Below are 12162 nucleotides of genomic sequence, written 5' to 3'. Positions count from 1 at the left end.
TAGTACCCTGCATTTAGTACCCCACCTACAGTACCCTGCCTTTAGTACCCTGTCTACAGCACCCTGCCTTTAGTACCCCACCTACAGTACCCTGCCTTTAGTACCCCGCCTACAATACTCTGCCTATAGTACCCTGCCTTTAGTACCTTGACTACAGTACCCTGTCTATAGTATCATTCCGACAGTACCCCGCCTACAATACTCTGCCTATAGTACCCTGCCTTTAGTACGCTGCCTACAGTACCCTGCCTACATTACCCTGCTTTTAGTACCCTGCCTACAGTACCCTGCCTACAGTACCTTGCCTACATTACCCTGCTTTTAGTACCCCACCTAAAGTACCCCGCATACAGTACCCTGCCTTTAGTACCCTGCCTACAGCACCCCGCCTTTAGTACCCCACCTACCCTGCCTACAGCACCCCGCCTTTAGTACCCTGCCTACAGCACCCTGCCTTTAGTAATCCACCTACAGTACCCTGCCTTTAGTACCCTGTCTACAGCACCCTGCCTTTAGTACCCCACCTACAGTACCCTGCCTTTAGTACCCCGCCTACAATACTCTGCCTATAGTACCCTGCTTTTAGTACCCTGACAGTACCCCGCCTACAGCACCCTGCCTACAGCACCCTGCCTTTAGTACTCTGCCTACAGCACCCCGCCTTTAGTACCCCACCTACAGTACCCTGCTTTTAGTACCCTGCCTATAGCACCCCGCCTACAGTACCCTGCCTTTAGTACCTTGACTACAGTACCCTGTCTATAGTATCATTCCGACAGTACCCTGCCTACAATACCCTGCTTTTAGTACCCTGCCTACAGTACCCTGACTACAGTACCCTGACTACAGTACCCTGCCTTTAGTACCCTGACTATAGTACCCTGCCTACAGTACCCTGCCTACAGTACCCTGCCTTAAGTACCCTGCCTATAGTACCCTGCCTAAAGTACCCTGACTACAGTACCCTGCCTTTAGTACCCTGACTATAGTACCCTGCCTACAGTACCCTGCCTACAGTACCCTGCCTACAGTACCCTGCCTTTAGTACCCTGCTTTTAGTACCCTGCCTACAGTACCTTGCCTACATTACCCTGCTTTTAGTACCCTGCCTACAGCACCCCGCCTTTAGTACCCTGCCTTTAGTGCCCCACCTACAGTACCCTGTCTTTAGTACCCCACCTACAATACTCTGCCTATAGTACCCTGCTTTTAGTACCCTGACAGTACCCCGCCTACAGCACCCTGCCTACAGCACCCCGCCTTTAGTACCCTGCCTTTAGTACCCTGCCTACAGCACCCCGCCTTTAGTACCCCACCTACAGTACCCTGCTTTTAGTACCCTGCCTATAGCACCCCGCCTACAGTACCCTGCCTACAGTACCCTGCCTATAGTACCCTGTCTATAGTATCATTCCGACAGTACCCTGCCTACAATACCCTGCTTTTAGTACCCTGACTACAGTACCCTGCCTACAGTACCCTGCCTATAGTATCCTGACTACAGCACTCTGCCTATAGTACCCTGCCTACAGTGCCCTGCCTACAGTGCCCTGCCAATAGTACCCTTCCTATAGTACCCTGCCAATAGTACCCTGCCTATAGTACCCTGACTACAGTACCCTGCCTACAGTACCCTGACTACAGTATCCTGCCTACAGTACCCTGACTACAGTACCCTGCCTACAGTACCCTGCCTACAGTATCCTGCCTACAATACCCTGGCTATAGTACCCTGACTACAGTATCCTGCCTACAGTACCCTGCCTATAGTATCATGTCTACAGTACCCTGCCTACAGTACCCTGCATGATACCCTGCCTACAGTACCCTGCCTATAGTATCCTGCCTACATTACCCTGCATGATACCCTGCCTACAGTACCCTGCCTATAGTATCCTGCCTATAGTATCCCGACTACAGTACCCTGCCTATAGTATCCTGCCTTTAGTACCCTGACTATAGTACCCTGCCTACAGTACCCTGCCTACAGTACCCTGACTATAGTACCCTGCCTACAGTACCCTGCCTTTAGTACCCTGCCTACATTACCCTGCTTTTAGTACCCTGCCTACAGTACCTTGCCTACATTACCCTGCTTTTAGTACCCTGCCTACAGCACCCCGCCTTTAGTACCCCGCCTACAGTACCCTGCCTTTAGTACCCTGCCTACAGCACCCCGCCTTTAGTACCCCACCTACCCTGCCTACAGCAGCCCGCCTTTAGTACCCTGCCTACAGCACCCTGCATTTAGTACCCTGCCTTTAGTACCCTGCCTACAGCACCCTGCCTTTAGTGCCCCACCTACAGTACCCTGTCTTTAGTACCCCACCTACAATACTCTGCCTATAGTACCCTGCTTTTAGTACCCTGACAGTACCCCGCCTACAGCACCCTGCCTACAGCACCCCGCCTTTAGTACCCTGCCTTTAGTGCCCCACCTACAGTACCCTGTCTTTAGTACCCCACCTACAATACTCTGCCTATAGTACCCTGCTTTTAGTACCCTGACAGTACCCCGCCTACAGCACCCTGCCTACAGCACCCCGCCTTTAGTACCCTGCCTTTAGTACCCTGCCTACAGCACCCCGCCTTTAGTACCCCACCTACAGTACCCTGCTTTTAGTACCCTGCCTATAGCACCCCGCCTACAGTACCCTGCCTACAGTACCCTGCCTATAGTACCCTGTCTATAGTATCATTCCGACAGTACCCTGCCTACAATACCCTGCTTTTAGTACCCTGACTACAGTACCCTGCCTACAGTACCCTGCCTATAGTATCCTGACTACAGCACTCTGCCTATAGTACCCTGCCTACAGTGCCCTGCCTACAGTGCCCTGCCAATAGTACCCTTCCTATAGTACCCTGCCAATAGTACCCTGCCTATAGTACCCTGACTACAGTACCCTGACTACAGTACCCTGACTACAGTATCCTGCCTACAGTACCCTGCCTACAGTACCCTGCCTACAGTATCCTGCCTACAATACCCTGCCTATAGTACCCTGGCTATAGTACCCTGCCTACAGTACCCTGCCTATAGTATCATGTCTACAGTACCCTGCCTACAGTACCCTGCATGATACCCTGCCTACAGTACCCTGCCTATAGTATCCCGACTACAGTACCCTGCCTATAGTATCCTGCCTATAGTACCCTGCCTATAGTATCCTGCCTACAGTACCCTGCATGATACCCTGCCTATAGTATCCTGCCTACAGTACTCTGCCTATAGTGTCCTGCCTACAGTACCCTGCATGATACCCTGCCTATAGTACCCTGCCTATAGTATCCTGACTACAGTACCCTGCCTATAGTATCCTGCCTACAGTACCCTGCATGATACCCTGCCCATAGTACCCTGCCTATAGTACCCTGCCTATAGTACCCTGCCTACAGTACCCTGCCTACAGCACCCCGCCTTTAGTACCCCGCCTAAAGTACCCCGCCTAAAGTACCCTGCCTTTAGTACCCTGCCTTTAGTACCCTGCCTACAGCACCCCGCCTTTAGTACCCCACCTACCCTGCCTACAACACCCCGCCTTTAGTACCCTGCCTACAGCACCCTGCCTTTAGTACTCCACCTACCCTGCCTACAGCACCCCGCCTTTAGTACCCTGCCTACAGCACCCTGCCTTTAGTACTCCACCTACAGTACCCTGCCTTTAGTACCCCACCTACAGTACCCTGCCTTTAGTACCCTGCCTACAGCACCCTGCATTTAGTACCCCACCTACAGTACCCTGCCTTTAGTACCCCGCCTACAATACTCTGCCTATAGTACCCTGCTTTTAGTACCCTGACAGTACCCCGCCTACAGCACCCTGCCTACAGCACCCCGCCTTCAGTACCCCGCCTACGGTACCCTGCCTACAGCACCCCGCCTTTAGTACCCCACCTACAGTACCCTGCTTTTAGTACCCTGCCTATAGCACCCCGCCTACAGTACCCTGCCTACAGTACCCTGCCTTTAGTACCTTGACTACAGTACCCTGCCTATAGTACCCTGTCTATAGTATCATTCCGACAGTACCCTGCCTACAATACCCTGCTTTTAGTACCCGGACTACAGTACCCTGCCTACAGTACCCTGCCAATAGTACCCTGCCTATAGTACCCTGACTACAGTATCCTGCCTACAGTACCCTGACTACAGCCTACAGTATCCTGCCTACAGTACCCTGCCTACAGTACCCTGACTATAGTACCCTGCCTGCAGTACCCTGCCTATAGTATCCTGCCTACCAGTATCCTGCCTACAGTACCCTGCATGATACCCTGCCTACAGTACCCTGCCTATAGTATCCTGCCTATAGTACCCTGCCTATAGTATCCTGCCTACAGTACCCTGCCTATAGTACCCTGCCTATAGTATCCTGCCTACAGTACTCTGCCTATAGTACCCTGCCTATAGTATCCTGCCTACAGTACCCTGCATGATACCCTGCCTATAGTACCCTGCCTATAGTATCCTGACTACAGTACTCTGCCTATAGTATCCTGACTACAGTACTCTGCCTATAGTATCCTGACTACAGTACTCTGCCTATAGTACCCTGACTACAGTATCCTGACTACAGTACTCTGCCTATAGTACCCTGGCTACAGAGAGAAATAAGGAGAGCCAGTAGTTACCCAAGAAAATGTATCTGGGTTGGTGACCATGACTTCTAGTGGTTCTCGTTCCTCATTATGTTATCTACCTGTGTGAGTTCAAAACAACCACTGTTGTAGTACCAGGGGCTTTCCAGGTGACCGCCAGGCCCTCTAGTGGTCTGAACACGGTTTACACTCACCTATAGCAGGTATTGTCGGAGCAGGGGCTGTGCACACGGACAATGATGAACACATGTTGGAAGTGGGAGCGGATGGTCTTGGGGGTGAAGGGTAGCGCTCCCGGCTCCTGGAACACGATGGTGACGATGTCATTTCCAATGTGTCTCTTCCTCAGCAACTACAAGGACAAACATGGAATAACCATACAAGAATTACACTATCTCAATGAATATCCTATTCTTCAGCATGGCAGCAATAAACTTGATTAATAATTGAATCCATCTATGGCATATCATGTTATCCTAAAGCATGTCTCTTAGATATTCATGTATTATGTGATATCATAGAACCCTTCCGTACCTGTTGTTTGTTGTTGGGTGTGTAGGGCAGCAGGGTAGACACGTGGAACATGATCTCATAGTCCCTGTAGGCCGTGTACAGGGAGTGGCTGCCAGTGGAATCAGCTGGAGGAAGGGAGAGGAGCACCACAATATAAGGCCCCATTGTACTGCTACTGCAACCCAACTCTGTCCTCCAGCAACCTATCTGCTCAGTGCTTTATGTACCAGACTGTCTCCTGTTTCATAGCCCAAACAATAAGCCATGCTAGTATAGCCTGACCAATGTCTGCCAACATAGTGTGATGGGAAAACATCAAATAATTGTAGTAATACAGGTAGAGCACTATCGAGAATGCTGTATTGTTGCTCAAAAATAGTAAATGTAAAAACGTAGCATTGTAAAGAGTATGCCACAACCAGTCTACTATAACCCTAAGAGCAGAGGTACCCATGCGCTTGCCTCTCATGACAGTAACTGATTTGGTTTTGGGTGCAAGATTACCCAGGCAGCCACTACAATTAAAATGTATGGACAAAAGAGGAATGTTCATATTCATTGAGCTTATGAATAGAGGAAGTGCCAGAAATAGCCTAATGTAATTAAGTGCATAATTGCGATGAGCTGCCATTTCCTGCTCTGCTCTCATTAGGAACATAAAGGGTGTAGTGGAGCGTGTGGGCCAGCCATTGTGTACCTGATTTAGTCCTCAATACGCCAGAGAGATTTGAAAGACAAACAGGCTACATGAAGTAAAAAGGGACTACACACATTAAAAACCTGCAAGAGACAGGAGAGGAAAACCTGTTTCCTGGATTACAGAGATTACCCCAAACCTATTGTTGATAACACACAAGGCAGATCAGAGCAACGCCTACAGCAAATATTCAGCAGACTCTACAGCTGTGAGACCTGGGGTGAGGAGGTCAGAGAGAGGGTCAGTAAGGCTCCCACACAGGAGCCTGTCATGCTACATCATTGGTCAAATAAAAAAGGCCAATCACACTTTTAAAATGCACTGTCAGTGCTTTGCTTTCAATGGGAATCAATTGTGTGTGTGTGTCCCCAAGGTTATTTATACACCACTGTGTGTTTGTGTGTGTGTGTCCCCAAGGTTATTTATACACCACTGTGTGTTTGTGTGTGTGTGTGTCCCCAAGGTTATTTATAAACCACTGTGTGTGTGTGTCCCCAAGGTTATTTATACACCACTGTGTGTTTGTGTGTGTGTGTGTGTGTGTCCCCAAGGTTATTTATACACCACTGTGTGTTTGTGTGTGTGTGTCCCCAAGGTTATTTATACACCACTGTGTGTTTGTGTGTGTGTGTCCCCAAGGTTATTTATACACCACTGTGTGTGTCCCCCCAAGGTTATTTATACACCACTGTGTGTTTGTGTGTGTGTGTGTGTGTCCAAGGTTATTTATACACCACTGTGTGTTTGTGTGTGTGTGTCCCCAAGGTTATTTATACACCACTGTGTGTTTGTGTGTGTGTCCCCAAGGTTATTTATACACCACTGTGTGTTTGTGTGTGTGTCCCCAGGGTTATTTAAACACCACTGTGTGTGTGTGTGTGTGTCCCCAGGGTTATTTAAACACCACTGTGTGTGTGTCCAGGGTTATTTAAACACCACTGTGTGTTTGTGTGTGTGTGTGTGTCCCCAAGGTTATTTAAACACCACTGTGTGTTTGTGTGTGTGTGTCCCCAAGGTTATTTAAACACCACTGTGTGTTTGTGTGTGTGTGTGTGTGTGTGTGTGTGTGTCCCCAAGGTTATTTAAACACCACTGTGTGTTTGTGTGTGTGTGTCCCCAAGGTTATTTAAACACCACTGTGTGTTTGTGTGTGTCCCCAGGGTTCTTTAAACACCACTGTGTGTTTGTGTGTGTGTGTGTCCCCAGGGTTATTTAAACACCACTGTGTGTTTGTGTGTGTGTCCCCAGGGTTATTTATACACCACTGTGTGTTTGTGTGTGTGTGTGTGTCCCCAGGGTTATTTAAACACCACTGTGTGTTTGTGTGTGTGTGTGTGTCCCCAGGGTTATTTAAACACCACTGTGTGTTTGTGTGTGTGTGTGTGTGTGTCCCCAGGGTTATTTATACACCACTGTGTGTTTGTGTGTGTGTGTGTCCCCAGGGTTATTTAAACACCACTGTGTGTTTGTGTGTGTGTGTGTGTGTGTGTAGCAAGGCACAAGCCACGCCCACCTGAGAATACTCCTCTCTTTAGCTATCATTTGGCTGTGTTTGAGAAGTGGATAATCTATTTGTCAACTAACTGTCAATTCACCGATTGATTTCAAAATAAAAATGGACAATATTCATCCTATTACCACCTTTTCTCCTGGACTTTACTGTTAAGGAAAAGTGTGAAACGATGTCTCGTAAGGATGGGGGTATTGTCAGAAATTGAAGACAAATGGTTTTGACCCATGTGTTTATAAAGTTGATATGCCGATGGGGATTAAACGCACTGACACGGCAACCACATGACAAGAGAGAAGAGAAACTGGTCTACTTACAGTTAGTCTTCCCTTTGTGGGATAAAAAAAGGTTGATGTTTGATTAGATGATAACGTATACAAAGTTGTCACGCAGAAAAGAAAGCCGACACAAAAAAATCCACATATCTTATTCAATCACGCAATTTTGTATCTTTCCCCTATTGTCAAATAAATACACATTGGTTAATTCTCAAGTGGGTGCTATTTTGACACAAAACATTTCTGCCTTGTAGATAATATTCTAGATGACAATCATGAATAAGTAATGTTGCACATATTTGGGTAAAAGCCATGGTGATGTTGACAGGAGATTGTGGGGCATTTACAGATTCTCTTTGGGGTGGTACCTTAGAAATAGCTGTTTGGATCGAGCAACTTCATGCTAATTCATTTATTAATGCCCACATGTACAGTGCACTTGGAAAGTTGTATTTATTGATTTTACCAGGTAAGTTGACTGAGAACACATTCTCATTTACAGCAACGACCTGGGGAATGGTTACAGGGGAGAGGAGGGGGATGAATGAGCCAATTGTAAACTGGGGATTATTAGGTGACCGTGTGACAGCTTTGGAATTTAGCCAGGACACCAGGGTTTACACCCCTACTATTACGATAAGTGCCATGGGATCTTTAATGACCTCAGAGAGTCAGGACACCCGTTTAACGTCCCATCCGAAAGACGGCACCCTACACAGGGCAGTGTCCCCAATCACTGCCCTGGGCATTGGAATATTTTTAGACCAGAGGAAAGAGTGCCTCCTACTAGCCCTCCAACACAACTTCCAGCAGCACCTGGTCTCCCATCCAGGTACCAACCAGGACCAACCCTGCTTAGCTTCAGAAGCAAGCCAGCAGTGGTATGCAAGGTGGTATGATGCAGGGTGGTATGATGCAGGGTGGTATGCTCTCATTAGGAACATAAAGTATTCAGTCCCCTTGACTTGTTCCATATTTTGTTATGTTACAGCCTTATTCTAAAATGGATTACATAAAACACTTTCCTCATCAACATTTTCCTCATCTGACTTCCTGTCAGAGCAAAAACAAAGCCATGAGGTGGAAGGAATTGTCTGTAGAGCTCCTAGACAGGATTGTGTCGAGGCACAGCTCTGGGGAAGGGTACCAAAAAATGTCTACATCATTGAAGGTCCCCAAGAGCACAGTGGCCTCCATCATTCTTAAATGGAAGAAGATTGGAACCACCAAGACTCTTCCTAGAGCTGGCCGCCCGGTCAAACTGAGTAATTGGAGGAGAATGGCCTTGGTCAAGGAGGTGACCAAGAACCCGATGGCCATTCTGAAAGAGCTCCAGAGTTCCTCTGTGGAGAACCTTCCAGAAGGACAAACATCTCTGCAGCACTCCACCAATTAGGCCTTAATGGTAGAGTGGCCAGACGGAAGCCACTCATCAGTAAAAGGCACATGACCAGCCCGTTTGGAGTTTGCCAAAAGGCAGCTAAAGGACTCTCAGACCATGAGAAACAAGATTCTCTGGTCTGATGAAACCAATATTGAACTCTTTGGCCTGAATGTCAAGCGTCACATCTGGAGGAAACCTGGCACCATCACTACAGTGAAGGATGGTGGTAGCATCATGCTGTGTGGATGTTTTTCAGCGGCAGGGACTGGGAGACTAGTCACGATCGAGGGAAAGATGAACGGAGTAAAGTACAGAAAGATCCTTGATGAAAACCTGCTCCAAAGCGCTCAGGACTTCTTGTTGGAAGGTTCACATTCCAACAGGACAGTCTCTGAATGTCCTTAAGTTGCCCAGCCAGAGCCACTTGAACCCGATCGAACGTCTCTGGAGAGACCTAAAAATAGCTGTGCAGCAACACTTCCCATCCAACCTGACAGAGCTTGAGAGGATCTGCAGAGAAGAATGGGAAAAACTCCCCAAATACAGGTGTCCCAAGCTTGTTGCATCATACCCAAGAAGACTTGAGGCTGTAATCGCTCCCAAAGGTGCTTCAACAAAGTATTGAGTAAAGGGTCTGAATAGTTATGTAAATGTGATTTTCAGTTTTGAACTTTAAATAAATTTGCTAAAATGTCTAAAAACCTGTTTTTGCTTTGTCATTATGGGGTATTGCGTGTAGATTGATGAGAATAAAAAAAACGATTCAATCCATTTTAGAATAAGGCTGTAATGTAACAAAATGTGAAAAAAGTCAAGGGGTCTGAATACTTGCCGAATGCACCGTATATGCAAATGAGTTGTTATTTCCGAACTTTATTATTCTATCAATATAATAACAAAACATAAAAGGGCTATATATGGTTAAACACTTTTGGCATGTGTAATTTCAAATAAGAACATTTTATATCTAACCTTCAACTGAATACCTGAAGTCCCGCCAAAATGTCTCGATTCCATAGATTTTCTCTCTCTCATTATACAATTTTGATAAGAAGGTTCATATTTGATGGATTTTTAAAAGTCTAAAATAGTTAAGCATCTTACTCTTATGTTGCTGTTACATTCATCAGAACTGTATTTTTGACCTTTTGTCAATTTTGACTACTGTTGCTAGTGTGTGTGTGTGTGTGTGTGTGTGTGTGTGTGTGAGCGTGTGTGTGTGAGCGTACTCTTGGTGTCAAGCTGGGCGCGGTACTTGGTGAAGCCCTGGAGGCGGACTCTCTCCCCCAGCAGCTGTAGGAACTCCTCCATGGCAGGGCCCGCCGTCTCATTGTTGTACATCTCCTCCTCACTGCTCTGCCCAGCCCTGCAGTACATCACCCCCACCTTCACCTGGAAACTCAGCTAGAGAGGAGGAGGGCGAGAGAGGGGGAGAAAGTGAGGGGGGGAGGGAGAAAGTGAGGGGGGGAGAAGAGAGAGTGACAGATTTCACGTAAAAAAATGTTTGCAGTGCAAAAACTATACGAGATCAGACAAGCCTAATTTTATAGCATGATATAGTGCCAACATATAGTGCCAATCAAAATAGCTATGAAATATGATAACTGGCCCAATAACAGCATATATCTGTAGCACGGATGGTCTCTTCAGGGAGTGTTTTATGTAGTGTTTATGTATCCTCCTACCCCCTGCTCATCCAGTTTCATCAGCTGTTCTGTGACCTTGGGCGTGTTGAGGGCCAAGCGGAGGCAGGGCACATCCAGCTCTGGAAGCAGGTGCTCCAACACCTCCTTCAGGGGCAGCCCGCGGGTAGTGCCATGCTTAGAGGACGAGGGCACCGCATCCTCCAGAATAGACCCCCGGAGTGTGATCAACTGGATGGAGGGATGAAAAGAAGGAGAGGAAGAGAAAGAGGTGTGAGAGGAGGAATGTGCCTCAGGAATCCCCAGTCCATGGAACTTTCACATCAAGATGGAACAAAGCGATAGCCAAAATGAACATGTCGGTTTTGCTTTCCAAACATCCTAACTTCTCCTGAGTAAGTTCATAACTATTTATCTAAAGGAATCTGACATAAAACAACAGAAGAACAAGGTACAGTTATGAATCAAACTTTTGGCCTGGGGGCAGATAGCTGAGGTTGGGGTTGTTCAGCAACGCATAATATGTACACAGAGTGTGCATTGTGTTCAGCAGAGGCCATGAACTCAATCACTTGCTATCATATACAGCTGGAATGGAGGGGAATTTTCTCTCCCACACTCCTAGGAGAGGGCCGTAACAAAAGGACAGTGTTCCCCAGGTTTGGGGCCCTGGGGTCCCGGGGTGTCTCACACAGAGCTGGAGGGTCTATTCACCTTCCAACCCAGGGAAAAACCCCAGACAACCATCTCTGGACACTCCAGGGCAGGTGCCTTAAATCTCTAGCTGGGAATGTAACGGTGCTGTGTCGCAGTCCATAACTAAAATCACAACCTTCCAACTTAATGAAGCAAATGATTTTCCAGTGAAATGTGAAAGGAGAGTTCTCTATAGTGGTTTGAGGTTGTGTAGCATTGACAGGCCATGGAGATGTGAGGAGGATGAGAGCGTTTTCTATAGTTTCTTTACACAGTGCTGATCTGAGGGAACAGCTGATGCCCTCTGGGCATCTTACATAATCAGCAGAGAGGGATGGAGAGCTGAGTTTCACCTCCAGCTAGTCTTACCGTGAAACTACCAGGAAGACAGACACAGGGGAGAGTTACTGATCTACAGAAAAAACAAATCTACAGACAATCGTCGTGACTGGATTTGATAACAATTCCAGAAATGTCTATCTAGCAGGATCATTAACTGCTAACGTTGTTATGCGTTGCATGGTCCAGGGAGAGCAGTTGTAAAGGCCGGAGGCTAGCTGTCTGACCTCTGATGTTCTGAAGATGACCCGGTAGTTGTACTGCTGGCCGTGCTCTCTGTGCTCCTCTTGTTTCTCCCTGCGCAGACTCACAGCCACCGGACCCAGAGCCTCGTCCATTCCAAAGTAGTTCCAGTGTTCTGAGGGAGAGAGAGAGAAAACGGGAGAAAGAGAAAGAGAGAGAGCAAGAGAGAGCGAGAGAAAGGGAAGTAGACAGCTATGTATAAACATACACTTCATGCATTTGAATTTGGAAACTGTATTACACAGTGGGCTGTGTAG

The 12162-nt window shown here is 47.4% G+C and overlaps 1 protein-coding gene across 3 annotated transcripts in view; it reads right to left on the bottom strand.

The window, feature by feature from the left end:
* The window catches only part of LOC115138799 (signal-induced proliferation-associated 1-like protein 1), a 114806-nt gene that overhangs the window by 39269 nt on the left and 63375 nt on the right, over positions 1–12162 (bottom strand). For all 3 annotated transcript variants that reach the window (XM_065025692.1, XM_065025693.1, XM_029675999.2), the window contains 5 exons: positions 11890–12020; positions 10670–10858; positions 10214–10388; positions 5137–5240; positions 4797–4954 (listed from right to left, as the gene is read on the bottom strand). In XM_065025692.1, the coding sequence (XP_064881764.1) occupies positions 4797–4954; positions 5137–5240; positions 10214–10388; positions 10670–10858; positions 11890–12020 (757 nt within the window). The remainder of the gene's footprint in view (positions 1–4796; positions 4955–5136; positions 5241–10213; positions 10389–10669; positions 10859–11889; positions 12021–12162) is intronic.

The sequence above is a fragment of the Oncorhynchus nerka genome, linkage group LG12, assembly GCF_034236695.1.
Source record: "Oncorhynchus nerka isolate Pitt River linkage group LG12, Oner_Uvic_2.0, whole genome shotgun sequence".
NCBI lineage: Eukaryota > Metazoa > Chordata > Actinopteri > Salmoniformes > Salmonidae > Oncorhynchus > Oncorhynchus nerka.
Note: the sequence above shows the minus strand (reverse complement) of the source record. Positions and strands in the feature narration are given on the sequence as shown.